Source organism: Adiantum capillus-veneris, chromosome 11, assembly GCF_014529385.1.
Source record: "Adiantum capillus-veneris isolate H3 chromosome 11, ASM1452938v2, whole genome shotgun sequence".
NCBI lineage: Eukaryota > Viridiplantae > Streptophyta > Polypodiopsida > Polypodiales > Pteridaceae > Adiantum > Adiantum capillus-veneris.
In genome coordinates this window covers 146,876,057-146,902,848 of record NC_140941.1, presented here as the reverse complement: position 1 = coordinate 146,902,848, position 26,792 = coordinate 146,876,057, and the positions used below count along the sequence as shown (strand labels likewise).

General features: G+C 47.4%; 1 protein-coding gene across 9 annotated transcripts in view; it reads right to left on the bottom strand.

The window, feature by feature from the left end:
* Nucleotides 1–446: 446 nt before the first annotated feature.
* The window catches only part of LOC147448180 (plasma membrane ATPase-like), a 167,821-nt gene continuing 141,475 nt past the window's right edge, over nucleotides 447–26,792 (bottom strand). For 8 of the 9 annotated variants that reach the window (XM_086524039.1, XM_086524037.1, XM_086524036.1 and 5 more), the window contains 12 exons: nucleotides 26,381–26,503; nucleotides 26,117–26,221; nucleotides 25,874–26,018; nucleotides 25,305–25,457; nucleotides 2,961–3,199; nucleotides 2,850–2,882; nucleotides 2,680–2,761; nucleotides 2,146–2,306; nucleotides 1,501–1,674; nucleotides 1,247–1,426; nucleotides 801–952; nucleotides 447–666 (listed from right to left, as the gene is read on the bottom strand). In XM_086524039.1, the coding sequence (XP_086380165.1) occupies nucleotides 645–666; nucleotides 801–952; nucleotides 1,247–1,426; nucleotides 1,501–1,674; nucleotides 2,146–2,306; nucleotides 2,680–2,761; nucleotides 2,850–2,882; nucleotides 2,961–3,199; nucleotides 25,305–25,457; nucleotides 25,874–26,018; nucleotides 26,117–26,221; nucleotides 26,381–26,503 (1,569 nt within the window). In that variant the 3' untranslated portion in view covers nucleotides 447–644. The remainder of the gene's footprint in view (nucleotides 667–800; nucleotides 953–1,246; nucleotides 1,427–1,500; nucleotides 1,675–2,145; nucleotides 2,307–2,679; nucleotides 2,762–2,849; nucleotides 2,883–2,960; nucleotides 3,200–25,304; nucleotides 25,458–25,873; nucleotides 26,019–26,116; nucleotides 26,222–26,380; nucleotides 26,504–26,792) is intronic. The other variant, XM_086524040.1, reaches the window with a different exon arrangement.

Here is a 26,792-nt window from a genome sequence, read left to right as displayed (position 1 = left end):
CCTCCAGCATACCAGAATTCCTGCATATTGCATATGATTTGCTTCGTCCAAATCCATTGCTGCTAAACCAAAGTAATTAAGACACGGATTCTCTAAATGGGTCTTCAAGTACATGTCAAGGACTCACACTTAGTATAGTCTTCATTACTTAGTTGATTTGTAATGTGCAGAAAGTTCAAAAGTCTAGTCTCTTATTATTGTTGTCTACTCAGCTTTTATTAAGCTAGTGTTATTGTAATTCTTTGGGTTTACATTGATGCTAAATTTACCAAGTTCAGCTTCCTTATCCTTATCAATTTCACATGCACTGTCATAGAGTTACTCAATTGAGATTAACCCTGTTGTATCTCACCAAATGCATAGTTCAGATACGCAATTCGTAATTTGCAGCATCAGTGAGTCAACCGGCTTGATGTTATGTTACCTTCATGTGCACACCTTCGGTATCCTCAACAATTCTTTGACTTCTTAATTTATTAATTTCTTAACCAAAACTCACAAAGGTTCTTCCTTGTTTATATCTATAGCATTTTACCACCATTAATTAATGGGGCTTGTTCTTAAAAAATAGCCTTGGTAGGATAGCCACACATTGGCTCCTATGTTTTCCCTGACCTCTTCTGCATAGTTTCAAATTGACCCAGTTAAGATGATAGTTCCTGCAACCTGGATTTACAGCACACATAATGTCATGATATCAGCAGAGGAAAGCTAGCATATCTTTTCATATCAAGCAAACCACTTGAGGGCATCTGGCCACACTTGCTAAATAGCATATGAATGGGACACACTTCACTTGCCTTGCAATATCTGCCCGCCACCTTGCCTGCTGAATCATTCTGGAAGCCCCCATCGATTGGCTTTTGTCAATCATAATGTTTCTTGATTTGCCAGATGTGGATGGTTCCCTCAACACTTCTTTTGTATAATTTACCTTGCTTGTGAAGGCAGCCTGCAAGACAAGCTATAAGTTTATAACCTCAAAAGAATACTAGCTCTGGACTTCACACACATCATGATTCATCATAAAGCTACTTCAAAAGACATCAAGGATAAGGATGCGGGTTCGAATGCTGGAATTTGAGATGTTTGAATGAAGAACATAATAGCCTTCAAGTATGTGAAAACTCTCCAAGGTGACATTGGCAGGGGCTTGGCTCATTATTTTTCCGCTATCACATTTCATGGATACACACAACAGAAAATGCAGTTGAACAATAACTCCGGCAGAGATAGCTCCTTTCACCTTTTCCGTCAGAAACTTCCAGGGATTCCCCTTTAAAATGTAGACAATGGAGAATTTTAGTATGTCAAGGGGTATATAGGTCATCACACTATACAGCCATATGACTCCGGCCCATTTCCAACCGATTCCTTCGACATTAGCAAAGCTCCACCTCGCATAAACGGCCACAAATGTTGCAATCTGCTAGCAATTTAAAGTAAGAATGTCGTCCTTCACACAACTACTGTATCTGAAACTACACGCTTTCCCCTTACCAGCTGTGCCGTTACAAAGGCAATGCCAAGCAGAACCCCAGGTCGCTCCTTGAACGACCAACCGTTAGAGCGTGTGACAAAAATCAAAGCCTGGCTTATGATACTGACTTGCAGATAGATTGCACTCGTCAATTGGCTTGTACTCTCTCGTATGGATCTCACATGGAAAGTTCTCTACAAAAAAAATCGCTTGGGTGAGTGAATAAAAGCCTAACCAGAAACCACAAATACTAATCATTTCAACTCCATACATGGTTCACATACAGCCTTAACACAACCACAAGCCTCATCCTTGGCTTGGCACTCATGAAGCAGACATGATTACAGCATTTATACCACCGTGGTGCTGACCGTCAAGTAACCGGACATTCTCCATTGTCGTCATTGTGAACCACCTTTCCAAAGAGGTCACATATCCTTTTCCGTTCATAGAGTTAAACTAGGGCTTTCAGTCTCAAGGGAGTTTCCAAAACCAATCACAAAGTTGGTAGGAGAGGTGTCAGCTTGATAGAAGATAAACTTAGTCAAAAGAGAAGGAAATCTCACATGAAAATTTCACACAGTTTCTCGAATCTTGCACACTCAAGCATCAGAAAGATTACATGATACATTGACGTCACCAGAGAGGATTTTTGAGAGGCTTACTTCAAAAAAACGAGTTCTATACGCAGCCCAGAAGAAAAGAACTGTCATGAGAGCAAGGTAAACTCCCAAGACGATTCCAGCTGCGAAGATTTCTTTCAGTTTCCAGCTATCTGGCATCTGTGAGGGTTTTACACGATCCTTGGATATTGTCATGATAGTTCCTGGAAAACCATTTCAGCAAAATGCATAAAGCTCAGTAAAGGTTTGAAATAAACAAATTTGAGCAATCATTAGTTTCTGACTCTGCCGTAATCTGGAAAGTTCGGAAATTATAGCAGCATTTGGTTATGTCCACCACAAGCAGGGATAAACACACCCATGTGGAAGCGTCATAACAGGCAACTTTGAAAAGATTCATGGTGTGAACTGACAGGCTCTCAGCTTAACTGCCCTTTTCAAGAGATTACAAGGAATATGAATAATAATATAAAACTTGAAATGCAAGAAGACTATAGAAATCCAGGCTGTGGAAAAAAGGAAGTCTAGCTCTCTTAAACATGCAAATCAAACTCTCATATAAAGGTAAGAGCCTACCATCATTTAAGATGGCAATTATGAGAATCATGAAAGGGGAGAAGTCGAATTTCCAAATCAAGGCCAACAGCAGAAATCCAACCTAGAAACAAACGAAAGAATTTGAATGTTCGGAATCATGAGGCTGCAATACCCATTTACTGGGATCCTTTCTCAAGCGAAGGACTCACCACTATGCGTACAGTGATAGAAACAGCATATACCTGCAACATACCATGTAAATTTATCTTAACACTCATGAAAAGAAGGGGTAAAGAAGCATTTCCTTTTTGTTGGCTTACCGTGTAGTTCTTCATCCTTTGAAAAATTGCACGGCTTGTAAGGACTGCACTTATGATAACACTCAAACCAGGCTCTGTTAGGACAATATCAGAGGCACTCCTGGCAGCATCTGTTGCTCCTGCAACTGCAATACCAATGTCTGCCTTCTTCAAAGCTGGCGCATCATTGACACCATCTCCAGTCATACCAATAATGTGCTTTCTTTCTTGTAATCGCTTCACAATCTCAAACTTATGCTCTGCATTCTAGCAAAATGTGTTTTCAAGAGAATATCTTCTATTAAATAAACATCTTAAGACACAGTTCTCTTGATAAAACACAAAAAAATGCCAATTATTCCAAAGGAGTAATTCCCAATAGACTAGGAGTACAATCAGGTCAAAGGCAAAACTATTTCTTGACGTTAAACCTTTTGTTATCTCCTAACAAGTACATCTCCATCAGATAGATGAGGAGGGAAATTCCCCTCATCTTGTGATATCAAAACAGCTAGAGGAATGCCATCCCTATCAAAACTATCTAGGGGAGTACAAATAGTGGGTAAACCAATAGACTTTGGAGGGGATGGTGGTGGTGCTGATGATAAAGAAGAGGGAGCATCTGAAAAAGGTGGAATTCCACTTGTGGAATCCCTGCACATGTACAAGGTATACAAATGTAGTCTGAGACATCTCTCTCTGCCTATATTGTCTATATCTTCCTCTTTTTCAGTCTCTTCTTCTTGCTCACGGCATCCACCCTTTTCTTCATGAAGTACCTGAACCTGAAGCTCAGCTTCAGGTTCTTGGGTCTGTACTCATACTACACATGTATCTCGTGAATCGTGTAGCAGGAAAAGTGTGTCGTGCTCTCTACACTGGGTGCTCCTCAGTACAGTAAGCAGAAACCTCACTCCAACAGGAAGAAAACATCACACAGAAATGGAACAACAACTCAAAGCACAACAACAGACTCAGAACTCAGTGGAACTCGTCAAACTCATAGGACCATACACACTCTGGCTGGCAGTGCTCTCAGCTCCAAGTCCAGGAGGTTACAATGGGGGTGTCGAGGCTCCAATGTGCAAGGAGGGTGCAGATGTGCCGTGCTAGACTCAAGACTCAAGCCCAGGACTCCAGGGTACAATGGGTGTGTCGAGGCTCCAATGTGCAAGGAGGTGTAGATGTGCCGTGCTAGACTCAAGACTCAAGACTCAGGACGCTCGACCATACAAAGTGGATGATGATACCAAGACTAGAACCAACTACACATATATACAATCATAAAGAGACACTCACAGCTAGAAAAGATATCCAGTCCAGCTAAGTCCATCTCCAAATTGTGGTGGTGATGGTCTGGTCACGGTGTTCACTAAACAACCATCCGTATCACTTGCCACATGTCACTACCCAGGTCCAGTGTGAACTCCTGACTAACTGTAACTAATTGCCAGTCCTATGCAAATGACATTAGACCACTCACCGTCCAGGTGAGAGAGAACACTGAAACTAGAGAGAACAATGAAACTGGCAAAGGAAAATGCAGTCAACCCGACTGAAAAGGCTGTGTGGAGAAGAAATGATGAAATGTAGGTTCTTGCAGAATATGATGAAGAAGTAAGGCAACCTGCCACATTGAGAGAGGTTGTACAAAAAGTAGAAACTGAAGAAGCACGGCAACCCTACCACAGTGAGATAGGCTATTCAGAAAACAGAAGCTGAAGAAGTACGGCAACCCTGCCACAGTGAGATAGGCTGTATAGAAAGAAGAAACTAAAGAAGGCCCATATTGGTAGCAAAATCTCAGAAAGGTAAAAGCTAGTGTAAATGCAACACACGGATGGAGGACGTTCATTGGCTACCAAGTGTGCTTTTCACTGAGGAAAGTTCACAATTAAGAAAAAAAATGGGTGGTAGGGTGAGGGGGGAAAGGAAAATGAGGGGAGGCTAGGGTTGAGGGGGTGGGTAGGGGCGAGGAGGGGGTGGTGAGGGGCGAGAGGGGTGGGGGGGAGGGGCAAGGGGGGGTGAGGAGGGGGTGAAGGGAGACAAGGAGAGGATAGGGGCGAGGGGGAGTGGGCTAGGGTGGGTAGGGACGAGAGGTGAGGGGAGGTGGTAGGTAGGGGCGAGGGGGGTGGTGAGGGGGGATGAGGAGGGGGTGAAGGGCGAGAGGGAGAGGATAGGGGTGAGGGGGAGTGGGCTAGGATGGGTAGGGATGAGAGGTGAGGGTAGGTGGCAGGTAGGGGCGAGGGGAGGTGGTGAGGGGCTAGAGGGGAAGGGGGGTGGGTATGGGCGGGAGGAGGGGAGGGGGTGGTGAGAGGTGAGGAGGGGTGGTGAGGGACGAGGGGAGAGGGAAGGGGGTGGGTAGGGACGAGAAAAGAGGGAGAATGGGGGTGGTACTATCGGTGTAGCATCTTCTCAGTTGCTGCAGAAACTTGGTGTAGCAACATTGGGTAATCCCATAACCATGTATCTGAAAGAGCTTGTTAGGGGTTGTCAGAGTCGCCCTAGGTCATTTCTTGAATTGGGTTTGGAGAGGGTATTGCTGAAGATGTTGTAAGTGCTGAGGTCGCCGTGTTTTGGAGCATAGAGACATCAAGAGCGAGAGCTGGTGGTTGATCAATATAGAAATCTGCATATACCTTTTGTAGCCATCCTTGGGGACGCTCATCAAATTGTAGTTCACCAGACACTGAGGTGAGCATTGACTTGGTCGGATAGTCAACCATAGAGAAGATTGAGGGTTGGAAAAACTTGTGCAAAGGAGATTTCTTTCCTCCCTTATGGTTGATAGGCTCACCAAGCCCATAAGCTCGTACTCTGGTAGCATCGGAGTCATCAGCCTCGATGACCTCTGCACCTGCACTTGTTTCCTTGCTAGGCAGTATACTATAGCAAGGGACATTGGAAGATGGGGTATTCTCAGGCATAGATTGAATAGAGACCCCATAACAAGGCATAGACTTGGTAGCTTCCAACCACTCCAGCAGGTCTTTTTTTGGCCCTTCAGGTGGAGTTTCTAGTTGAGGAAAGGTTTCCATTGACAAAGAACTATGTTGCACTACTGGATCAATGCCTCCTTCGAGTCGAATGGGTTTTATTGGGGAACCAAAGTATATAACCACATTGTGTCATTTCCCCAATCATGCAGTGCTTTAGTGTGCAGTAGCCATGGTCTACCGATGAGCAAAGGAAATCCTCCCTCAACCTGGGGAAGACAAACCACAACAAAATCCAAGCTAAAGGTGAAGTTGTGTACCTGCAGAGGCACCTTGTCCACTATGCCCAGTGGGTAGATTGTCCTCTGGTCGGCCAATGTAACTGTGAAGGGAGCAGGTTGGGTAGGTTGCAGAGCTAAAGCCAACATAGTGAACTCATGCATCAGGTTAATGCCAGATCCACCATCCACTATCACTCCTGAAAATTGCCACCCCAGGATTGACACGGTGAGACGAGGGCTTCTATAATCAGTGAGGGGAGCAGCCAAATAGGATATCATATAAGACTCTGATGGTTTCATTGGGAGGTGCCCGCCACTAGGACCTGCTCCGGGGTAAAGCGACTGAATAACGGAAAGGGTGTCACTTCGAAAATTCGCATCCAGCCGCAACATGTCATAGAGCGACAATGGTTGAAAGGTGTTCTCCAAGATAATCTTTGCTGTAAGCTTTTCTTTTTCTACTAGTAATTTCTCTACCTTGATCTGTTGTAGATCGGCTACTGCTTCCAAGAAGGCTTCATCAATATCGGAGAGCAGAGATGAAGATTCTCGCTTGGAACTAGGGGATGGCTTGTCGACAACTAGAAGCGGGGTATCTACTGGTGGGAGTGGGAGGAAGAGTGGAACTTGTTGGAAGGCTGAGACCCAAGTATGCCCTCAGGGCTCAAGTGAGGACACCAGTGGGCTCCTCTACCCGCCTGAACTTGTCATTAGGGGCCACCACATGCGTAGCAGGTGCCGGTTGAGGATGGTGCTAATTGCTATCAAATTGATTTTAGGAAAGGTGAATTCAGGTTGGCTCAAAGACGGAAATGCGCGTTGTTTTGGACAATCCTTACTATAGTGATCCTGAGCCTCAGGGCAATGTTGGCAAGGAGGACACTCTTCTCACAACAGAGGACATTTTATTTGGTAATTCTCATATTCCCCGCATCTATAGCGCAAAATGGGCCGATTGGATGGACGATTTGGAGGATGAGGCCGCCTTTGCTCCTACTGCATAGAGGTGGAGGTTGAGGTGTAGAAGCTCTGAGCGGGTGAGGGAGCATTAGCATGATAAAAGTTCTCATATGGAAAATTGCTCTGCATACCTTGCATGGGGGGTGTATTCAGCAAAGGTGGCATCATGTAGTTGGGATGGCCATAGGGGGAAACCATGTTGGATGTAGGTGCCGACCCTTGTTGAAGAGTAGGAGCAAGACTTTGTTGTATTTGCTGTAATCCCTTTAGATAGTAGCAATCCTTGTCCTCATGTCTAGACTTTTCACAGAAGTGGCAATAAGCCCGAAGGAGGCATTCATGTGGAGGGTTCCTTGGAGAGCCACATCAGCTACACCAGACCACAGCCTTAGACTCTTGCTGAGCCCTGAGCGCTTCTAGCTCTCGCTTGATATGGTCTAAAGCCTCTTGATGTGGAGGCTTCTCTTGTTGAAAAGAGAAGGATCTCTCCTCTTAAAGAGCTTGTTGTAACTTCAGGGCTTCTAGTTCCCTGCGTAAAGAAGTCGAGGGGTTAGATGGACTTTCCAAGAGTACAGAGGCAATCTCTACCTGAGGAGAGTCGTTGAACAGCTTCCTTGCCCCCTCTATCCTAGTAGCAATAGCTACAAACTCCTCTAGAGTGGCTTCAAGTCGGAGACTCTCTCTGTAGCGCGGATAATGCGTCGTGCTCTCTACAGTGTGGGTGCCCCTCAGTGCAATGAGCGTGACAATCTCACTCAAACAAATGAAAACTCTCTCAAACAGAATGAAACACAGTAACAACGGATAACAACACAGAAACAATGGATAACAACAGAGACACAACAGTGGACCAGAACATGTGGACTCGACTAGCTCCAAGAACCATGTACAGACTCTGGCGTGGCAGCACACTCCGCTCCAGCCCAGGACTCACAGGTACAAATGGGGTGTCGAGGCTCAGATGTGCAGGGATGGTGAAGCAGTGCTTTGTGTAAGACTCTCTACACGACTACGTGCAAGATAAGATGGAACTATCCCAAAACGACTACTGATATGTACCACCATAGAAGCCACCAACGGCCCATAAATGTCCAGCCAGCTAAGTCTATCTCCAACTAAGTGGTGGTGGTGACTTGGCCACGACGTCCACTAGACCACCGTAGGTACCCTGCCACGTGTCACTCCCAGCCAAAGGGTCCGTCCAGTGTGAACCAGACCAACTGTAGTTAACTGTCAAACTGCCTGTCCTGTGAAGTGACACTGTAGCAGGCTATAGGTTGCCCGCCACAAGACTGGTCACCGTCTCGGTGAGCCAAAACTGAATGAAACTGCAAAAGTAACTATATGTACCATGAAAGATGAGGTAAGAGCACAGGCCTGTCACCCAAGGGAAAGGGTCGTCCCCACTGCTGCTCCAGAAGCTTCCGGATCGGGAGGAGCCATCAGATCAATAGTGTAACCATGCGGTTGCTGTCCTGTGCTTTGCATACCTTGATTTCCTGTGGTTGTACCAACCATCTGCTGCATAGCGGATGGGAGTACCTGCCCTGAAGTGAACTCCGGACGCCTAGTAACGCAACCATGGCGGTGTGCACCAGTAACACCGTCACAGCAAGGAACACTGAACACTCTAGCTCTGCATGTGTGGCATCTGGATCTGAGACTCTTGCTGAGTGAAGTACTGGACTTGGGGCTGTGGGTAGTGTCCCATGAACTGCTGAGAGGGCTGAGAGGGACCTGCTGGCGCTGCAAAGGTGGCTGGACTCTGGACCTGTATCCCTGGCCTAGTCCATCCATATCCCACAGTAGCCTGGGTAGGCCTGTTATCATACATAAGCATTTGTTGAAATCCTTGCACCTGTGCTTTTAGGTCATCAATAATTCTCGACTTTATCTTCAATGCCTGCTGTAGTGCAAAAATCGTTGCATCTCGATCTGCGATGGCACTCTCGGCAACTCGTAGGGATCCCTCCATAGCTGTGTATGTGGCGGAGTGATGCTGGTGGGTTGCAGCTAGCTGCTCCACGCCTAGCTCGATGGTGGCAATAGCAGCTCTGGAGTCTTGAAGCAACTTCTCTGAAAGCTGAAACAGAGAAGTGGAGTTGGTCCTACCTGAAGATCCCTCAGATGGATGTGATGCCGGAGGGCACACATGAGGCATTGCCAGCGAGCTAAAAGTAGGTGCAGATGGTGGCACAACCGGCGAGCTAGAAGTAGGGACACTCGGTGTAGAAGGTGCTTTAGAGATTGTTGTTGTAGGTGCAACGAGTGATATGTTGACCGGTGTATGAGTGAAGATGGGAGAAGAAGGAAGAGGATCCTGTATGGGTGAAGTGACCATCCTCTCCTGAGGAGCGGTAGTAGACACTGGTGTCGGCACAGCAGAACCAGGTGTAGCAGTAGACGTATGACGCTGAAGATGTACCCTAGTCTGCTGTCTCTCAGAAACTGGCAAGTAGAGTAGAGACTTCACTGTATCCTTCATCACTTTCGCCTTGATCTTCTTTTTCTTGGTGACTGTGGGGTCTACTTGCATGCTCACGGGTTTCCTTTTCCCTTTCGAGGTTCCCTGTTCCTCATCCACTTCATTTATGTTGATAGGTATGTTTATGATCCATGCCAAGAGAGGCGCCGCAAAACATCTAAAAGTTAACTGCACAGACTGCACTTGGGCCCGAAATCTTTTAGCCCTAGACTGCAGAGAGCTAAAGAGAATTTGGTGGAATCCACATGGGATAGTGTGGATTAAACAGTATAGCCCGTCGCAGTGGGAGAATGTAGTGAGAATATCTGTTTGTACCTTGTCTTCTTTGGCATCCCGAGCCAGAAAGTAATACCTGAAGATTGCGAGAAGCCGTCTATTTCGCTCATAATTTGGGTGATCCGAGCTCAATAGCTCTTTACATGCTTGAATTGTCGCGTCCTTGGACAACAAAGAGAAAGTGCGAGTAGTAGACTTCACAGCTGGAAAGTTGGTCATACCCATGGCATGGCCAAGCCTTGTAGCTGTTAGCTTGTGGCCCCGGACCTTTGGAAAGTTTTTCAGCAGTTGATGGATCAGTTCTGCTGGAATAGTATCAGGTAAATTTGCATCAGCCAATTCTGTGAGACCCAGAGTCCGTAGCTGAGCAGTCGAAAGCACCTCACTGAGAGATGGTCGAGGTTGCTGCATATGAAAATGTAATGAAAATGCTGTGCGATTTTTTGAAGAAGCAGGCCTCTTGATTTCATGAGTGATAATTTGCGGCTTTTCTTTTTTCTGAGCCACCTTTGATTGTTCCTCTGGATCACTGGAAGCACCTGACTCTGAATTTACATCTGAATCCTCAGATGCTGCTGAGTCTGCTTTGTAGCTTTCATCACTTGGGTCACTGGAGGTAAAGTCATCTATGTCATGGCTGTTGCCGCTTGCAGATACTTCATCTGCTTCGCTCTCTAATTGTTCAACCCGAGCTTTTCTCCTCTTCATCTCTACCTTTTTCTTGCTACCCCTGCCAAGGTGAGGTCTGATGACAAACAGAGGATGACAAACAAAGCCGCTAAGTAGCCAATGGAAAAGTAGTAGGATGCAGACAAGTTAGATTTCTCCGGCTAAATCGTTAGGCTGGGCGAGTAATTTAAGGTAGGGTAAATTCGAACCAGGCGAAAGTGGGCGGTTAGGGCGAGAGGGTGCTGGGAGAGGGTAGGGGTGAGGGGGTGTGGGAGAGGGTAGGGGCGAGAGGGGAGGATAGGGGCGAGAGGGGGTGTGGGAGAGGGTAGGGGGCGAGAGGGGAGGAGAGGAGAGGGTAGGGGGCGAGAGGTGAGGATAAGGACGAGAGGGGGGGATAGGGGCGAGAGGGGGTGTGGGAGAGGGTAGGGGGCGAGAGGTTTGGATAGGGGCGAGAGGGGAGGATAGGAGAGGGTAGGGGGCGAGAGGTGAGGATAGGGGCGAGAGGGGGTGTAGGAGAGGGTAGGGGGCGAGTTTTAGGATAGGGGCGAGAGGGGGTGTGGGAGAGGATAGGGGCGAGAGGGGAGGGTAGGGGGCGAGGGTATAGGGTAGGGGCGAGAGGGGTTTAAGTAAGGGTAGGAGGCAGTAGGCTAGGTAGGGGCGAGGGGTTGGGAGACTAGGGTTTATTAAGGCCTAATGAGAGTTAGCACAACAGTAGCAAAGTGCTAACAGATACAAAGATAGGATAATTTTGAGCAGGTACGAAGAGAGGACTCAGATAAAGAAGGGTATTAAGGCTTGCAATGATTATTAGTAGCCAGCTTTGGAGCACCAAAGAGTACTTTCCCCCTTTCTTTCTTTCTTTCTGCAGCAAAGCTGAAAGTTTATTTGCACCAAAGGTTTTTTTTTTTTTTTGCTGGTATTGGAATCAAAAGTTCTTTGCGAAAACTCTGCCATATTCTTTATATAGACAGCCTCAATCGTCGTCTAAGCAAAATGCCCAAGTAGATTCCACTTTTTTCAAACTGAACAAAAAACACTCTGACTAGAAGCTTGCCTGATAGCAGTTTGGAAGGACCTTAATACTTAACTGCAAATAACACTTAGGATAGAAACAATTAGAGGAGTGACTGAACTATTGAAGTTCCGATAATACCCAATTACCAGGAGGACTTAGTGGAGAAAAGATATCTTAGAGGAAAGGTGGAAAATTACAAACATAGCAAAAACTGAGACAGTAACAGAACATCTATTCTGGTGGAAAGCTCGAGGGGAGGAGAGAGATGGGCCGGAGAACCTACAGATGGCGGAAAGTTGCATACCCTTTACTCAGAGGAGTAATAGCACTTGATTCTGGAGCCATTTACCAGTGGCAAAGGGACGCCTTCCAAAGTGACTAACTGGACAGCCCCCTGTGGCAAAACCTCCTGTACTCTAAAGGGGCCTTGCCAAGCTGGAACCAGCTTCTTTGCTTTTTTCAAATATTTTGCCTGATAGAGTAGCACCAATGTGCCTTGCGTTATTTTTGGCTTTCTGAGGTGGCGATCATGCCACGCTTTGCGACGAAGTTGTTCCGCTTGCAGAGCACGAGAAGCTAAAAGGCGGCTTTCATCCAATAAGGTGAGACGGGAGATAGAGGCAGATTCCATGCCCCCACTTGCACGCAGACTGCCCACCCTAGGGGAACCGGAGTTGAACTCAAATGGAGCTATGGCTTCCAAACCGAAAGCGAGTTGAAAAGGCGTTTGATTCGTTGTTGCTTTGAAAGATGTGCGGTATGCCCAAAGAGTGTCGTGCACAGCCTGAGCCCACGATGCTGGATGGAGATGACATGCTTTCCTCAGTAGAGCGATCAGAACCTTGTTGGTGCTCTCGGCCTGTCCATTGGCTCTAGGGTAATAAGAGCACGACTTGCAATGAAAAATCTTGTAATTGGCCAGCAAATTTGAGATCATGTCATTGACAAAATGACCGCCTCTATCACTGGTGATCACTAAGGGACATCCAAATCTGCATAAAATATTTTCATATAAAAATTTGGCCACTGTATTGCCGGTGCAATCTACTGTCGCTAGTACCTCTGCCCACTTTGTTGCATAGTCTGTAGCCACTAGCAGATATTTGCGATTACCTGGTTGAGCCGGGGGATATATTGGTCCCACAGAGTCCAAACCCCATCTCTCAAAAGGTAGCCACGCCATCGAGACCTGCAAAGGACGGTTGGATTGCTTACTCAGCTTCGGCCCACATCTCTGGCACACATCACAAACCTTAGAATATGCTATTGCATCCTTAAAAATGTAGGGCCACCACAGACCACTCTGTAGTATCTTCTGAGCAGTGATGTGACCAGGGTAATGGCCACCAGTAGGACCATTGTGGGCATCCTCCAGAATATGCTCCACCTCATGAGGTGAGATACAACGCTTCAGAACACCATCTGGTCTCGCTTTGTAGAGCTGGCCCTCGATCAGAGTGAAAGGCCTGGACTTCAACAGCAATCTCCTCTTTTGCAGTGGGGATGCCCTCTCTGGGTACAGCCCAGTAGATAGAAAATGTAGGACCTCGCCGTACCATTCCGGTGTTGTATCTATTTTAAAAAGACTGCTATCTGGAAAGTCATCCGCAATCCCGGTAGCTTCTTCGCCTGTGTAAATGCGAGAGAGGTGGTCAGCCATTACATGATGCTTACCAGGACGGAGTGCCACTTCAAAATCAAACTCCTGGAATAGGAGGAGCCATCGCCATACTCGACCTGCAACCTGTGGCTTATTAAGCAGATAGCGCAAGGCATGGTGATCAGTGATAACTGTGAAGTGGACCCCTAGCAAATAGTGACGAAATTTGTGTAGAGCATACACTATAGCCAATCCTTCCCTCTCTGTGATGCTATAGTTTCGCTCTGCTTTGGTGAGCAGGCGACTTGCATAATGTACAGGGCGATCCAAGTTGAACTCTTTGCTAGGCTGAGTCAGCACAGCACCCACAGCCAGCAGACTGGCATCTGTATGCACATGAAAAGGTAGGGCCCAATCCGGGGCAACTAGAATAGGCGCTTCAGTGAGACGTTTTTTGAGGTATGCAAATGCTTCGGCCTCAGGTGTTGACCACCAGAAGGGAACAGCAGCACTGGTGAGCCGGGTCAATGGTTGAGCCACCTGTGCATACATACGTATAAACCTGCGATGATAGCCAGTGTGGCCCACAAAGCTCTGAACACCTTTGGGATTTATGGGAGGAGGTAACTTAAAGATGGCCACTATCTTCTCTGGGTCCGGTGCCAAACCTTGAGCAGACACCACATGGCCCAACAGTGTGCCCTCTGTGACCAAAAAATGACATTTGTTCCGATTGAGCTTCAAACGTGCCTCTCTGCACCTGAGGAAGACTGTAGAGAGCTGAGCAAGATGCTCCTTTAGATTTTCTACTGGGGTCGAACATTGAGCACCCGAGAAGGTGGAAAAGTCATCCATGAATATGCGAAGGTGATCAGTAAGCAGAGGACAAAAGATGAGATATACTATGCGAAGGTGATCAGTAAGCAGAGGACAAAAGATGAGATATACTATGCGATTGAAAGAAGGCGGTGCATTTTTAAGCCCAAAAGACATCCTAGTGTAGATGAAAATACCCCAGGGAGTCACAAAAGCTGTTTTGATTTGGTCGTCAGGATGTATTCCTAACTGATTGTAGCCGCTGAACCCGTCCATAAAACTATACAGTACATGGCCAGCGACATCTTCGAGGACTCTCTCAGTAAAAGGTGTCGAAAATCCATCCGGGATTGTGACCTTATTCAGAGCCCGATAGTCGACACAAACTCGAATTTTATTGGACTGCTTCTTTGGGGCAATAACCATAGGAGACAACCATTCTGAGTGCTCTACTGGCACAATAATACCTGCTTCTTGCATTTTTTCCAACTCAATTTTGACTGCTTCTGCATACTTGGGATTCAGTTTGTAAGCACGTCCTCTGACCGGCTTAGCCCCCTCAACCAGAGGAATTGTGTGGACTCCTAGCTCTGCTGGGATTCCTTCTAAATCGTGGTAAGACCAGGCAAACACATCTTTGAAAGAGCGCACGAAGGAGATTACCAGGTCGAGTAGAGCGGGGTGATCCCATAACCAAGTGGCTAATAAGATGGGCTGATGGCTGTCAGGGCCTCCTAGGTTGACCTCTCTGACTGGGTCAGGCGGTGCAGTGGTCGGGGCTGCGTCAGGTGGAGAAGATTGTGCCGCCTCTGTTAGCCTTTGGACATTATGAGCTGGCGTCTGATCAATGTTGAAATCAGCATACTCTTCCTGCAACCAACCTGATGGAAGCTCTGCAAATGGTAAATCCTCAGATACCTCAAAGTGCTGCGGCATGGGTGGAGAGTCAGATGGAGTAGAGGCTAAGGAGGGAGCTGGGGTGTTGGCCAACTCTTGCAAGGGAGACTTTTTTCCCCTTCTATGGTGGGTTATAGGCTCACCCAGGCCGACGGTTTCCATCAAGGGACCCTCTGAAGGATGGGTACCAGAGACCGGTCCACTTGGTTCTGACTCACTTGAGACTGGTCCACTTGGTCCACTTGGTTCTGGCTCACTTGGCTGACTGGGATTCTTGGTCTCAGGTGTAGCTTCAGATGTAGGATCAGGGGGATAGGGTGAATCTGTTGGCAAAGGTTGAAGAGAGACTACATAGCATTGCATCGAAGAGGTGGCTTCTAACCACTGCAATAAGTCTTCATCGGACCCATCGGGAGGGACCGGCTGGTCCAAGTCAGGGTTGGACTCTACTGACAAAGAGCTATGCTGAACGACCGGATCCATACCTCCTTCGAGACGAATTTGTTGCATTGGAGTTAGCCAGGAGTATGTATCCACATGGCGTCGGTTCCCCAGTTGTGAAGTGCTTTCGTATGTCGCAGCCATGGCCTACCAATCAGCAAGGGATAACCTCCCTCTACCAGGGGAAGATTAACTACCACAAAATCCAAGTTAAAAGTGAAATCTTGTACCTTCAGAGGCACCTTGTCGACTATGCCCACTGGGTAGACTGTTCTCTGATCAGCCAATGTAACAGTGAAAGGAGCAGGTCGGGTAGGCTTTAGACCTAAGGCCATCATAGTGAATTCGGGCATCAAATTGATTCCAGATCCTCCATCAACGATGACGCCGGATAGCTGGTGCCCAAGAATAGATACAGTGAGGCGAGGACTTTTATAATCGGTGAGGGGAGCAGATGGATAGGAAATCAAATAGGACTCTGAGGGCCGTACAGGGAGGTGTCCGCCACTAGGCCCAGCCCCCGGGTACAGAGACTGAATGACTAACAAGGTGTCACTTCTAAGTGTTGCATCAAGCCTTAGCATGTCGTATAGTGACACCTGCTGAAAAGTATTTTTAAAGATGGCTTCTGCTGTGGGCTTGGCGCCTTCGAACTGGGCTCCTTTTGTGACCTTAATCTGTTCCAAGTCAGCCACTGCTTCTAAGAAGGCTCCATCAATGTCAGATAACAAGGAAGTTGGTTTGCTCTGAGCAATTGGGAAGGACTTGTCCTTTGGGTCAGGTAGACCAGAGTGAGGAAGTGGAGACTGGCGAGGTGGACCTGTGGGTAGACTGAGACCAAGAGCTGCTCTTTGTGCCCGAGTAAGGACACCAGCAGGCTCCTCCACTTGCAGAGGCTTAACCACATGAGTAGCAGGTGAAGGTTGAGGCACGGTGTTCACAGTAATCAAATTTATCTTCGGAAAGGTGAATTCGGGCTGGTTCTGAGTGGAGCCTGAAGACGTGGATGCCCTTTGCTTGGGACAATCTTTACTATAGTGATCCTTCGAATCAGGGCAATGACGACAAGGAGGGGACCCCTCGGGTAAAGGACACTTGCCCTGATAATGCCCATATTCTCCACATCTGTAGCAGAGTATGGGCCGATTGGAAGGACGAAACGGGGGACGAGGTGGTTGCTGCATGGAATTTGAGGCTGAGGTGTAGAAACTTTGGGGAACTGAGGGAGTACTGGCATGGTAAAAACTGTGGGGTGCAAAGTTGTTGTGCATACCTTGCTACATAGGGGGTGTTGTCAGCAGAGGAGGCAACTGGTTTTGATGGCCGTAGGGTGAGACCATATTGGATGCAGGTGCTAACCCTTGTTGGAGAGAAGGACCAAGATTTTGTTGTATTTGACGCAATCCCTTGAGGTAGTAACAATCCTTATCCTCATGTCCAGCTTTTTCACAGAAGTGGCAGTAAAACCGAAGGGGGCATTCCTGTGGTGGGTGCCCTGGAGAGCGGCATGAGTTACACCAAACCATAGCCTTAGTCTCTTGCTGACACTTGAGCTCTTCTAACTCGCGCTTAATCTGTTCCAATGCCTCATTATGTGTAGGCTTCTCTTGTCTAAGAGAGAAGGACCTCTCCTCTTGAAGAGCTCGTTGTAGCTTTAGGGCTTCCAGTTCCCTACGTAAAGAAGTTAAAGGATCAGTAGGACTACCTTCCGAGAACACACAGGAAGTATCTATTTGAAGAGAGTTGTTGAAGAGCTTCCTAGCTCCCTCTATTCTAGTAGCAGCTGCGATGAACTCGTCGAGAGTGGCGTCGGGTCGGAGACTCTCTCGGAGTTTTTGCTGAGAAGTTTTGGGAAGCGCCTTCTCCACCCACTTTTTAACCATGAATTCACCGGGTTGTTGGGGAAGCTTGGCCACCAGCGACTTAGTTTTCGTCATAAGCTCCGCAAAAGTCTCCTCAGGTTTGAGCACCATGTTGGCCAACTCATCCAACACCTTCTCCTGGTAGTCACCTGGCCTGAAAGCTGCACAGAACTGCTGTCTTAAGGCTGCCCAAGTTGCAAAATGGTTCTCTGCAAATTGGCTGTACCATTTATCTGCTAGGCCATCCAGGGTGGATGGAAATAGTACCAAGTAAGCATCTTCTCTGTTCAGCCCACGTCCCCTACAGAGAGATACAAATCTTCTTGCATGGTCGTCAGCATCTTCTGAAGACAACCCTTTGAATGTAGGGAACTTGATGTTCACCTTGGCCAAAACACTAGCTAGTGGCTCCATGATTCCTTGCTGAGTCTGTAGCACAATAGCTTGTTGTAGAAGAATAGGAGAGAGCTTTTCCGGAGAAGGTGATCGCGAAGATGGGGAACCTGATGAAGGAATGGGTGATGTGATACGTGGAGGTATAGGTGATGAGGTTGAAGGATTTCTACAAGGTGTCAAAGGTCGTCTTCTGTGATAGTACTTCAGAGGGCTCAGTAGTGGGCTTTGACGCTCAACTGACCTCCTTGTATGTGTCATACAGTGACCTCCAAACCAACCAATCTTTGGGCAAGAAACCTTGAACTGGCTGAAGACTGGTCTAGACTCTACTAGACCATACTAGACCAGACGAGTGTCTAGACCAGACGAGTGTCTAGACCAATCGGACCAGGGACGAGGAGGACTAGACCAGGGTCTAGACCAGACAAATGACTAGACCAGCTAGACCAGGGTCGAGGGGGTCTAGACCAGAGAAGTGACTAGACCAGCTAGACCAGGGTCGAGGGGGTCTAGACCAGAGACGAGGGCAAGTTGGACCAGGGCGAGAGGGGACCAGACCAGCAAGGCGAGAGACTTAGATTGCACAGGCGAAGCGAAGAAACCAGCTACTCAACAGAGTGAGACTTCAGTTGAGGTCCCACCGTGATCGCCAAAATGAGAGCACCTGTAGCGCGGATAATGCGTCGTGCTCTCTACAGTGTGGGTGCCCCTCAGTGCAATGAGCGTGACAATCTCACTCAAACAAATGAAAACTCTCTCAAACAGAATGAAACACAGTAACAACGGATAACAACACAAAAACAATGGATAACAACAGAGACACAACAGTGGACCAGAACATGTGGACTCGACTAGCTCCAAGAACCATGTACAGACTCTGGCGTGGCAGCACACTCCGCTCCAGCCCAGGACTCACAGGTACAAATGGGGTGTCGAGGCTCAGATGTGCAAGGATGGTGAAGCAGTGCTCTGTGTAAGACTCTCTACATGACTACGTGCAAGATAAGATGGAACTATCCCAAAACGACTACTGATATGTACCACCATAGAAGCCACCAACGGCCCATAAATGTCCAGCCAGCTAAGTCTATCTCCAACTGAGTGGTGGTGGTGACCTGGCCACGACGTCCACTAGACCACCGTAGGTACCCTGCCACGTGTCACTCCCAGCCAAAGGGTCCGTCCAGTGTGAACCAGACCAACTGTAGTTAACTGTCCAACTGCATGTCCTGTGAAGTGACACTGTAGCAGTCTACACTCTCGGAGTTTTTGTTGAGAATTCTTAGGAAGAGCCTTATCTTCCCACCACTTGACCATTAATTCGCCTGGTTGCTAGGGAAGCTTGGCGACCAGAGACTCTGTTCAAGTCATGAGTTCTGCAAAAGTCTCATTTGGCTGGAGCATCAGGTTTGCCAACTCATCCAGAACTCTCTCTTGGAAGTCACCTGGTCTAAAAGCTTCACAGAACTGTTGTCTTAGTGCTGCCCAAGTAGTGAAGTGATTCTCAACAAACTTCCTATATCATTTATCAGCTAAGCCATCCAAGCTTGATGGAAAGAGCACTAGGTAGGAGTCTTCTCTGTTGAGGCCACAACCCCGGCAGAGAGATACAAATCTCCTAGCATGGTCGTCTGCATCCTCTGTGGAGAGTCCCTTGAAAGTTGGAAACTTTATGTTCACCTTAGCCAGAACGCTTGTGAGCTCCTCCATGGTTGCCTGTTGCTCTAGAGCTTGTTGTAACACAATGGGCAAGAGCTGTACTAAAGAAGGTGACTTAGGAGGTGAAGAATTGGTTGAGGGAATGAGGTAGCCGCGTGGGAAGGTAGGGGTAATGGGGCTGGTGGACTTCTACTTGGCATGAAAGGTTGATGCTTTCTATGGTAGACTAAGGTAGTACTTTAGAGGGCTCGATTGTGGGCTTTGTCGATCTTTAGACTACCTAGTATGTGTCTGTAGCGGAGCTAATATGTCATGTCCTCTATAGGGGGTGCTTCTCAATGCAATGTGCATGATACCTCACTCCATAGAATGAAAACACAGAAGACAAAGAACAACCGAGCAACAAACAACAGTACGACTTATCAGATCATGAACAGCACGAACATCGACAAACTCAAAGAAACCGATACAGACTCTGGCATGGCAGCACACTCAGCTCCAGCCCAGATCTCATAGGTACAGTGGGGGTGTCGAGGCTCAATGGTGCAGGGATGGTGCAGACGTGCTGTGTACAACTCTGATGAGAGACTCTAGATGACTTTGACCACACAAAAGTAGATGATGATGCGTACCAACCACTAGAACCAACCACTCATATGTATCTCCTAAAGAGCCACCAACAGCTGGCAGATATCCCAATCCAGCTAAGCCTATCTCCTAACTGAGGTGGTGGTGATCTAGCCACGGCGTCCACTGGACCACTATCCATAACACTTGCCACGTGTCAGTGCCCAGGCGAGAGTCCGCGCCCAGTGTGAACTCAAGCTCAACTGCAACTAACTGCTTGTCCCATGCCAGTGACACTGTAGCCCTGCTACACGTTTCCCGCCACAAGACCATTCACTGTCCCGGTGAGATAGAATAGTGAAACACGAGGAAAAACGCAATACACTCTGACTGAAGAAGGTGATGTTTGGAGAAGAATTTGAGTTCCTAGGAGGAAGTACCAATGAAGCAATGCCGATATTTGCAAGATATGTTGAAGAAGTAATGACCCCGGCTCAATGAGGTAAGCTGACCAGAAAGTAGAAACTGAGAACTGCCAAGATGAACAAATCCCACAAAGCTAGTGTAAATGCAGCCAATCTTGAAATCCATTGGTTTAAGGGGCTGCCGCAGCCATTCAACCTGTGAAAATTTCTTGATTTCTTCTAGGCAATGGTCAAAATCTAACTTGAATGCGGAAGTGGGTGAGGGCTAGGGAAGAGGGGAAGGGGTAGGTAGGGAAGGGGTGAGGGGGTTGGGCTAGATAGGGGTGCGAGGAGAGGGGATAGGGACGAAAGGGGTCTAGATAGGGGCGAGGGGAGGGGGTAGGTCCGAGAGGCAGTAGGTAGGGGTGAGTAGAGTAGAGAGGGCGAGGGGTAGTAGGTAGGGGCGAGTAGGAGTAGAGAGGGACGAGGGCCCAGGGGTAGTAGGTAGGGGCAAGTAGTAGGAGTAGAGAGGGCGAGGCCAAGTAGGGAGGGGGTGAGGTGGGAGGGAGGGGGCGGGTAGGGGCGAGGGCAAGTTAGAGGTGGATAAGGGCGAGGGGGTGTGGGGAGGGGCGAGTGTGTGTAGATAGGGGCCAGGGCAAGGGAGAGGTGGATAGGGGCGAGGGGATGTGGAGAGGGGCTAGGTAGGAAACATCATAGAAAACAGCCAGGCAAGAGCAAGAGAGACATACACAACAAGAAAATAGCAGATACCATGACTTGAGTTGCTATAATGGCAGCACCGACAGCGACGACAAACTTCCTCCTACTGCGCTTCTTTCCTTCTTTGTGAGGTTACCAAGTGTAAATGCTTTTAGTAAAGGGCCAACTGAGCAATCAACCTCTGTGACTTCTACAGTAGTTGTTGGCTTAAGTGGCTCGTTGGGCTTAGTTATGGTAGGAACACAGGAAAAGGGTGTGACCTCAGGCAAAGGTTGAATAGATAGTCCATAACAAGGCAGAGACTTGGTAGCTTCCAACTACTCTAACAGATCTTCGTCTGACCCTTCAAGTGTTGTAGGTTGTTCTTGTTCAGGGTTGGTTTCCATTGACAAAGAACCTTGCTGCACAACGGGATCCATGCCTCCTTCTAGGCAAATGGGTTGCATTGGGGAGCCACGAGTATGTATCCACATGGCGTCGTTTCCCCAATCATGAAGTGCTTTAGTGTGTCACAGCCATGGTCTACCGATGAGCAAGGGACATCCGCCCTCAACATGGGGAAGACGAACCACAACAAAATCCAAGTTAAAGGTAAAGTCTTGTACCTGCAGAGGCACTTTGTCCACTATGCCCACTGGGTAGATTGTCTGCTAGTCGGCCAATGCAACTATAAAGGGAGCAAGGCAAGTAGGCTGTAGACCCAGAGCTAACATAGTGAACTCGGGCATCAGATTGATGCCGGATCCATCATCGACTATCACTCCTGAGAAGTGCCGCCCCAAGACGGACACGGTGAGACGAGGGCTTCTATAATCCGTGAGGTGGGCAGCGGGATGGGATATCATATAGGACTTTGATGGTTGCACTGGGAGGTGTCCGCCACTAGGTCCTGCTCCGGGGTAAAGTGATTGAATAACTGAAAGGGTGTCACTCCTAAAACTCGCATGTAGCCTCAGCATGTCATATAGGGACACTTGTTGGAAGGTGTTCTTCAAGATTGTGTCTGCTGCTGGAAGCTTATCTTTTTCTACCAGTGGTTTCTCTGGTACCTTGATCTTCTGTAGATCGAAAATGCTTCCAAGAAGGCTTCATCAATATCGGAGAGCAAAGATTTGGATTCTTGCTTGTCACTGGGTGATGGCTTGTCAACAGCTGAAGGCCGGGTATCCACTGTTGTGAGAATGTGTGGGGGAGTTGAACTTGCTGGAACGCTAAGACCGAGAGCGGCTCTCTCGGCCCGAGTGAGGACGCCTGCTCGCTCCTCTACCAACTGCAGTTTATTTTGAGGGGTAACCACATGGGCAGAAGGGGGCGGCTGAGGAATGGTGCTAACTGCTATTAGATTGAGCTTGGGAAAGGTAAACTCATTCTGGCTTTGACTTGGGTTCGAAGCCGTGGATGCACGAAGTTTAGGGCAATCCTTACTGTAGTGATCCTTTATTTCAGGGCAATGACGGCAAGGCGGGGACACTTCGGGCAGGGGGCATTTGCTTTGGTAATGACCATATTCCCCGCATCTGTAGCACAAAATGGACCGATTCAATGGGCGAGTCGAAGGGCGAGGTGGTCCTTGCTCCTGGTGCATGGAGTTGGAGTTGGAGGTGGAGGGATAGAAGCTTTGAGGTGATGAGGGAGCATGGGTATGATAAAATCTCGGAGAGGGAAAAGTGCTCTGCATACCTTGCATAGGAGGGGCTGTTAGCAAAGGTGGCATGTGGTTTGGATGGCCATAGGGGGAAACCATGTTGGATGTTGGTGCGAGCCCTTGTTGGAGAGAAGGACCAAGAATTTGTTGTATTTGTCACAATCCCTTGAGGTAGTAGCAATCCTTGTCCTCGTGTCCAGACTTTTCACAGAAGTGGAAGTAAACCCGAAGGGGGCATTCATGTGGAGGTGCCCTAGAGAGAGGCATGAGCTACACCAAACCATAGCCTTAGTCTCCTGCTGAGACTTGAAAGTAGGAAACATAATATTCACCTTAGCTAGAACGCTTGGGAGCTCCTCCATGGCTGTATGTGCAGGAGCTGTTTGCAATGGAGCTTGTTGTAACACAGGGGATGAGAAGTTTATTGATGGGGGTCCCGAGGGAGGTGTAGAACTGTTTGAGGGGGAAGATAGGGGTAAAGGGGCTGGCGGACTTCTGCTTGGCACGAAGGGTTGATGCTTCCTGTGGTAGTACTTCAAAGGACTTAATAGTGGGCTTTGTCGCTCTTTTGACTGCCTTGTATGTGTCATGCAATAACCAAAAGCCCCCCAAGCTTTGAGCACAAAGACCTTTACTTCTTGACACTGGTCCAGACTCCACTAGACCAGGGCGAGTGACTAGACCTCCTGGCTAGACCTGCTCCGTGGCTAGGCCTGGACGAGAGAGGACTAGACCCGGCCTAGAGACTACTAGACCAGGATGAGAGACTTAGATCAAGATGAGTTACTAGACCAAGCTGGACTACTCTAGTCCAGACCAACACAGGCGAGAGCTTAAACGAACAGGCTTCTCGACCTGTAGGCACAGTGGAGTGAAACTTCAGTTGAGGTCCCACCCGGCATGCCAAAGATGAGAGCACCTGTAGCAGAGATAATGTGTCGTGCCCTCTATAGTGGGTCTCCTCAGTGCAATGTGCGTGATATCTCACTCCGCAAAATGAAAACATAGAAGACAAAGAACAACAGAGAGAGAACAACAGAGCAACAAACAACGGTACGACTTAGCAGATCATGAACATCACGAACATCGACAAACTCAAAGAAACCGATACAAACTCTAGCATGACAGCACACTCAGCTCCAGCCTAGATCTCATAGGTACAGTGGGGGTGTCGAGGCTCAACGGTGCAAGGATGGTGCAGACATGCTGTGTACAACTCTGATGAGAGACTCTAGATGACTGACCACACAAAAGTAGATGATGATGCGTACCCACCAATGGAACCAACCACTCATATGTATCTCCTAAATGCCACCAACAGCTGGCAAATATTCCAATCCAGCTAAGCCTATCTCCTAACTGAGGTGGTGGTGATCTGGCCATGGCGTCAACTGGACCACTATCCGTAATACTTGCCACGTGTCACTGCCCAGGCGAGAGTCCGCCCAGTGTGAATTCAAGCTCAGCTGCAACTAACTGCTTGTCCCATGCCAGTGACACTGTAGCCCTACTACAGTATCATGCAGTAACAACAACCCACCCAAGCTCTCGGCACCAAGATCCTCAAACTTGCTGGATAGTCTAGACCCACTAGACCAAACCCGCCTAGACCAGGCTAGACTCGGCTAGACCACTCCTGCTAGATAGGGGCGAGAGAGACTAGAACAGCTAGACCAAGCTGGACGTGGCGAAGATGGACTAGAACACTGGACTAGAGCGAAGCTGGTCTAGACCAAGTTGGACCACACAAACAGACTAGACCAGGCGAGGAGCTGAGCCAGCTCAACCTGTAGCTCAATGGAGTGGAGTGAGACTTCAGTTGAGGTCCCACCGGGCGTGCCAAAAGTGAGAGCACCTATAGCAGGAAGAGTGTGTCGTGCTCTCTATAGTGGGTGCTCCTCAGTGCAGTAAGCAGAAACCTCACTCCAACAGGAAGTATACATCACACAGAAACGGAACAACAGCTCAAAGCACAACAACAGACTCAGAACTCAGTGGAACTCAACAAACTCATAAGAACTTGCCTCCCATGTACTTTTCATTCTTGGGTCCTAAACTTAAGATGCTCCTTCAGCTCTACCCTAGGTTCATTCCACTATTTCCGGCCATCTTTATCAGCTTTACTCTGTAACTATATTTTACCTTTCATATCCCTTTCATTATTTCCATGATTCAAAGATGCAACAACAAGTTGGTCAGTGTGCTTGAGAGGCAAGCAAATGACCATGCTCTAACACCAATGTAACCTGCCTTTAGTACCCTAAGCAGTGGTAGGAGGCCAGAGCCTACCCTCGATTCAGCAATAACCAGAAAGGAACAAACTAAAAATCGGGGGTTTAGAGAAGATCAAGAAGAATAATAAAGAACATAACCTCCTCAAGAGACTAGAGTCTAGATAGAGGAGAAGTCCCAATCATTCCACGTGTGATACCCTTGTAGGTATTTCTTCCAAAAACTGCAATGAGCTCAAGAATTATAGAAGAGAATCACCTTGACACTCGCACACACCAAGGCAGAGCTACCATGGAAGCTCAGCCATGCAAAGGGTAAGAAATGGCATGTGCAGCATCTAAATGGCCCCAAAGAACCCGACAGTAGCCATTTTTTGCTTCTATTGTAGCCTTTAGGTGTCCAGACTATACAAAAAATCCTTATCTTTTGCACAGCATTCCAAAATTCACGTATTGCCACGACCCTAAACAGTATTAGACTCAACCACTAATCTTCAAAAGTCACCTGGAAAGACTCCAGCAAATCCATCTGCATTTTCAATGAGATCATCCAAAGGAATGCCATCAACATTATTTTTTGCCAGTAAGGAAGAGGGATACATATTGACGCCCATGCCCAGCATTCGTCCAGTCTCTTTTGCAATAGCCAACTGGTCTCCTGTACGGATGTCATGAGTTAGAAAATGCCCAAACAAATAGTGAGTCGTGATGTACAGAAACTTGTTCTATATGAGATATTTAATGGCTGTGTGCCAGCAGAATTTCAAAAATAAGTCTAAAGGAGATGCAGCACAAACTTGGAAATGTAACAAATGGATGGTTAAACATCTCTACTTTCATAAGAAGGTAAGATTAGTTTTATGGTAGTAGTAAAAGAAGCGATCAGCAGAATTTGCATCACATTGTCATTTCAAACTAAAAACTTCTCGTCTTATCTGTCACGGCAGACCAAAAACAAAAATAAGTAATACCAGCTTTCCATATTGACAAGAAAGAACTGTGCAAGGAACTTTAAGGTGAAGAATTCATTCTCTCAAGACTGGCTGCACTTGAGAGGGAAAAAGCTATCTATACCCGTCAACATCTTCACATTTATGCCCAAGCTCAAGGCTCGTCGGATAGTCTCTGCACTGTCATGACGAGGTGGGTCAAAGAGAGGAATTATGCCACAAAACTGCCATGGGCCTCCATCACCATCTAAAGTTTTTCCAGGAATCTCCTAAATTGAAAAATTCACATAGATTAGAAATGTCTTAAGGATTGTTGCTTGTTTAAGCAAGCAGATATCACCATTTAAAATCTGCTGCACTATCTCACCTGCCAAGCAACAGCAAGTGAACGAAAACCACGACCAGCATAGTTCTGAATTACTGAATGGAAATGATGATTAATTTCTTCTTGGTCACTGCATAGACCGAGAATCTGAAAGAAAAGAAAAAAATCCATACTTCTAACCACAACAATGTCAACAGTTTGCTTCCTGACAAATAACATTTAATCTATTTCAAAACCAAGATTCTGCCAAGATGCTTACAACAAAAACCATTTAATTTTTTATCCTGAGTAGTTGAGAGTATAAACCTGTTCCGGTGCCCCTTTACTAGCTCTAAACCAACGATCATCTTCATCGATATAAGTTATAGCAGTGCGTTTGATTATAGGATTGAAAGGGAGAAAATGCACCTCTGTTATGTTTTTCCTGGCCTGTTTAAATGAAGTAAAAACTCTCTCTCTCTCTCTCTCTCTCTCTCTCTCTCTCTCTCTCCTGCTAGTTCACCTGCGTGGGCTGTGGCTTGCAGCATGGGCTGCTCCCTGTTGGATATTCCATAGGCCATTCAAAATGGCCAATCCATGTGCAGTCCCCATGTCTATCAAGTGCCATCCATACTCAGTATGCTCCATATCTTGTGATATTCTAGATAGGCCCATCTCTGCAACGTCTAGCTCTCTCAACATCTCCTCTTAAGTATCATAAAGTACTCACTGGTGATGG